Source organism: Lactuca virosa, chromosome 9 (assembly GCF_052849685.1).
Source record: "Lactuca virosa cultivar CGN04683 chromosome 9, Lactuca_virosa_CGN04683_v6, whole genome shotgun sequence".
NCBI classification, from domain to species: Eukaryota; Viridiplantae; Streptophyta; class Magnoliopsida; order Asterales; family Asteraceae; genus Lactuca; species Lactuca virosa.
In genome coordinates this window covers 161685641-161690839 of record NC_136434.1, presented here as the reverse complement: position 1 = coordinate 161690839, position 5199 = coordinate 161685641, and the positions used below count along the sequence as shown (strand labels likewise).

Here is a 5199-nt window from a genome sequence, read left to right as displayed (position 1 = left end):
GAGCGGTCTAACTTAATGTTGTAGGCTCAAGTGTGACGATCCGGCTTTATGATGTAGGCCCAAGGGGGCGGTCCAACTTTATGATGAACTAAAGGCCGAGGTGGTGGTCCAAGCTTGTGTTGTAGACCTTGTTGTGTATGCATTGTATGTGTAGTATTGTGTAAGGTATTTTTGGGGAACTTAGTAAGCTTTGGTTTACAGTTGTTGATTAAATGTTTTTCAGGATCTTTAACAGTTTGTGGGAAGGCGAATGCGTGACTATACACACCCATCAACAGTTAATGATTTGATATTTCACGATACTTTTCTTTATAACTCTGATTTTTAACTACGTTTTACAAACAAAGGGTTTTGTCTTGATTATGTCTTATGAAAATATGTGGTTATTCTAGTTTAAAAATAAAAAATTTATTCTGAAAAATAGGACAAAATATGGATGTTGGGTTTTGATTTAGTCATTTTCCAAACTATCATTTTTTTTAGAATTGTTAGTTTATGCATAATTTTTTGTCAACTTTAAGCAATCATAACTCTTCATACGAACTCGAAACTCGGATTGAGCTTTTTTTTCTTCATATGTGTTCTTTAGTTCTTTAATGTCTAAAATTTATCTGAAAATCAAGAGAATATTTTTGTTTATGTACTTAAACCTTAGATCTATGGCCTAAACATGAGTTGTTGGATTGTTTGGATTGTTTTTCGGTGCTGGAAGGGAAACATACTGAAATAGTGGTATCGGTACGAACCGGTACTACATTCTACTCTTCGGTTAAGTATTGAGTTCGGTATTTGTATCAAATTCACCCATTCATATTTATATGACACATAAAATTAAAAAAAATTATAAATTATACCATCTTAACGACCTACATCAACACGTCCAAAAATCCATAGAAAATTAAATAAAAACCAGTAAATCTTACACTATTATTGATTTAGCTATCATAAACAAAAAGCACCATTACACTTTACATTAATATAAAAATATAAACATAACACTATACCAACAAACACCGCCAAACTATTACTCTTTTTTATACTCAATGACACCTTTTATTTTGCCATTCATACCCTTCATTTTCCTCCGGTTCATCTTTTTCTTTTAAATAAAGTTTGATCTATAAAACTCTTATTAAAATACACATAATGCTCATCCGAAGTCCAAAACACTATATTGTATAATCCATTAATAAAACTTGAAACATTACATGATCTTACAAACGTCTTCAAAATAATATATAATATTATTCTCATTTCCTTACTCATCTTCAAGTTTGCTGCCAGCCACGTCCACCACAAACCGATATCTAACGTCGTTTTTGGCTACCCTTTCCATTGCAGTGTTTATATAATCCATCTTCACGATCTCCACTGTTGATTTCACATCCTTCTCCTTGCAAAACTCCAACAATTCTTCGATTTCTTTCATGCTACCAATAAATGTTCCGGTAATTGTCTTCCTCCCTTCAAAACAAATCATATGCACAGTTCAAACACTGTCTACATAAAGTGTTGTCTGGATAAATAATGTTTACTAAAAACTTACCACCCATAAGCAAAGGGGAGATGAATTGCAAAGGAGTATTAATAACACCCAACAAGATCAATTTCCCATCGAGTTTGAGCAAAGAAAGGTATTCGTCAAGAGGGTGGTTTGCCGGCACTGTGTCGATAATATAGTCGAATGAATCAACTGATGCTTGAATCTTAGCAGTATCAGAGCTGACGAGATATTCGTCAGCTCCGAGAACATTCATGGCCTCATATCTCTTCTTATCAGAAGAGCTGATGACGGTCACATGATGACCCATTGCTTTCGCAATCAAAACACCCATATGCCCAACCCCACCAAGTCCAACTATGGCTCCTTTCAGCCCGTTTTTCTTCAGTCCAAAGTGACTTAGCGGGCTGTATACTGTCACCCCAGCACATAGCAACGGTGCCGCTTGCTCGGGTGACAACCCTTGTGGTATTTTGACCACAAATCTATATTTTTCAAAAAAAAACATGGTTATTCATAAGTTCATATAACTTTTAGAATGGTTGTAAAGTTGTACGTGAGGCAATAAGAATTGTACTTTTGGTGGACGACCATGGATGTGGAAAATCCACCTTGTGTAGGTTTGCCGTCGGTGTACACGTCATTGTAGGACCATATCTTTTTGTTGCAGTATTGTTCCACTTCCGCTTCACATGGGCGGCAGCTGTTGCAGCAGCCGACGAGAAGTCCAACTCCAACGGTGTCACCGACGTTAAATTTACTAACATCTGACCCCACTTCCACTACTTCACCTACCACTTCATGCCTACATGCACCAACCGACATAGAGGAAAACATGAACATCAACGCTTTGTCTCCATGAAAACAGTAATATCAGAATAAAGTTAAAGTACAGAAGAATCTAATTATCCCTCTTCGTTCACTCAGTTAATAAAATTACGTAAGAATGATATATCGTAGACATGAAGCGTGATTGTAGATATATATATTTAGTGACTGACCCTGGAACCATGGGGTAATTGGACATTCCGAGGTCGTTTTTGATCTGATGAACATCGGTATGACAAACACCGCAGCATATGACCTTGATCAACACATCTTCTGCACCTGTTTTTCTGTAAATTTTTTGTAGGAATCATGAAAACAAATGTTAAGCAATCAAACAAACACATATGATTAGTATATTCACTCAAATCCGTAGCGGAAGGTTAAGTCTCGGAGGTCGGAAACAATAACCGGCTGCGGATGAACATACAGAGAGAGAGAGAGAGAGAGAGAGAGAGAGAGAGAGTGCCTGAGAGTGAAGGTGTATGGAGAGAGGATGCCAGAAGGATCTCTTGCAGCCCATCCTGTCGTTTTTCGCTCTTCTTCTTTCATGCTTCCCATTTTGTATAATGATAAATTGATAATGAAATTTCTACAACCAACACACATGTATTTATAGAGAGCTAAGTCCCGAGGGAGGGGATAGACTTGTCAAACACGATGAAGAAAACAAACTAACCAGGTCTGACTATCTATATTGGAATCTTATGGACAGTCATATTACACTTATGTTTTTATAAAAATTTAATAAATGTTATTTGGATTTACGCAACACTATATTAACCCAACTTCTTTTTCTTATTATATTTTATTATATTTTAGAAATTTTATTATTTTTAGGTCCTTAGATAATTACCAAAAAAAGTTACGGTCACTAATTAGTTTTAGAGGTGACAATGGGTCGATCTGGGTTGGGTTTGGTTATGTTTATTTAAATGGGTTGATATTTCAAACCCAACCCAACCTTTTAGATAAATTGGTTAAATTTGGGTTAACCCATTTAAAATCAATTAAATAAATTATATAATAAAATATTACATCACTTAAATTATAAAACGTAAATAAAACTTCATAATTATGACAAAATCACAATTCTAATTCATAAATACAAATAACTTATTCAAATAACATTAAAAATGTTTAGTTTCACAATAATTTTGGAGAATGACCAGTATTATCGGCGTCAAAAAAATGATGGAAATTAGGATTTATGTTTATTAAACATAGATAATAATAATGCAACATTATAATTTACAAATTAATACTTTGATTAATACATGATAATATTCAAATAATATTAAATTAAATATATATAGTAAAGTTAAATGGGTTGAAAATTGATTGATAATTTTTATCCAACCCAACTTATTTAACTAAATGGGTTAGACGGATTGACCTAATATAAGTTAAATGAGTTGAAAATCTCAACAAAACCCGCTAATTTTGGGTTGGGTTGGCGGGTTGGGTCGATTTTTGTCAGCTCTAATTAGTTTGTCCAAATATTTGTTTCATTTAACCCAACAATTACATCTTATTTTGCATTTTGCTCCAACATTTGTTGGTTTCCTATACCGTAAATTTTTAGATTTTTTTTTAAAAATTTTAGCTTTTACCCGGTATTAGTATTTTAAAAAGTAAGAGCTTTAATGAAAAACAAAGATTTGTAGAAGGTAAAAGTCAAAACCACGTAGAAGACATATTCTTGAAGCCGGGGTGGAAGCATTTTCTTTAAACGGCAACTATCTAAACCTACTTCTAAATACCATTTATGTCTCCTAAGAGACTTGAATCCATGACCTCTCATTTGAAAGGATCACGCATTACCGCTAGGCCAAAGGCTTTTTGTAAAATAGATATATACATTAAATAATCGTAGTTAGTAATAAAAATATTCTTGAGGGGTGGAAGTATCGAGTTAGTAAGGAAAACTCAAAGTACAAGACCATAATAAAAATTAATTTCAAACTTACGTAAGGTTTTTTCCTTCATTTGTAAAATAGATATATACATTAAATTATCTTAGTTAATAGTGCATTTTTGGAATGCGTTGCAATCACTCTGTGCTCTTCCATGCTTTGATAAAATACCTGCAACATGTAAACTTAAAACTGTAAACACAAAGCATAGTGAGTTCCCAAGATACCACATGTAAATACGGGCTCCGCCCAACGTACATAACGGGCCCTGCTCAACATGCATAACAGGCCCCGCCCAGCTTACATAACGAGCCCCGCCCAACATACATAACAGGACCCGCCCAACGTGCATAGTGGGACCCGCCCAACATGCATAGCGGGCCCCGCCCAACATACATGCAAGAGTCATAAAGACAATCTACTATCCTACCCAGTATATTTAGAAGACTCACTTGAACTACTCAACAAAAGCTCAACAGCTATGTCAGCAACAAAATAGCTAACCCAAGCTGCCTAATGCCAAACCTAGACCATTCCTTAGCCAAATACTCAATTATACTAAAGTTTGACCAAAAGTCAAACCGATCAAAAAGTCAACGGTCAAAGTCAACTCAACATGTCACAACATCTTGGCCAACTGTTGGCCATGTCGTGGCCGCCAAACGACCAAAAGTTGTGGCCATGTCAACAGGTCACAACGTCTTGGCCACGCTGTGGTTTCAGTCTGAAAGACAAAGAGCTTAATCCATAAAGACCACGGTTCATAACATCAGATTTGGTATCTAATAGCTTCATAATGGATAAAGTTTTCAACTTTATCCATTAGATGGTCTAAATAACCAAGATCTTGACTTTAAGTGTCAAAGAGACCAAGAATACATATTTCTCAACTTAATCCATTAAATCCAAGTCTCCAACCTTCAGAATTGAATCAACATGATGTTTAGATGGATAAAG

The 5199-nt window shown here is 35.0% G+C and overlaps 1 protein-coding gene across 1 annotated transcript; it reads right to left on the bottom strand.

Annotated features, from left to right (window-relative positions):
- Positions 1 to 1160: 1160 nt before the first annotated feature.
- LOC145138617 (cinnamyl alcohol dehydrogenase 1-like) lies at positions 1161 to 2973 on the bottom strand. The gene is made up of 5 exons (XM_079072672.1): positions 2796 to 2973; positions 2503 to 2616; positions 2079 to 2306; positions 1547 to 1986; positions 1161 to 1464 (listed from the first exon to the last, which is right to left on the bottom strand). Exons 1-5 carry the CDS (start codon positions 2933 to 2935, stop codon positions 1259 to 1261), a joined length of 1128 nt encoding a protein of 375 aa, XP_078928798.1. The 5' UTR covers positions 2936 to 2973; the 3' UTR covers positions 1161 to 1258.
- Between the last annotated feature and the right edge of the window lie 2226 nt (positions 2974 to 5199).

Bases quoted from the DNA above. Each gene is read 5' to 3' on its own strand.
- LOC145138617 (XM_079072672.1), bottom strand. From the start codon at position 2,935: ATGTGTGTTGGTTGTAGAAATTTCATTATCAATTTATCATTATACAAA. The intron at 2,307-2,502 runs GTCAGTCACTAA...TGGTGCATGTAG, and splicing joins AATTACCCCATGGTTCCAGG to GCATGAAGTGGTAGGTGAAG. The intron at 1,465-1,546 runs GTAAGTTTTTAG...TTTGTTTTGAAG, and splicing joins CTCCCCTTTGCTTATGGGTG to GGAGGAAGACAATTACCGGA.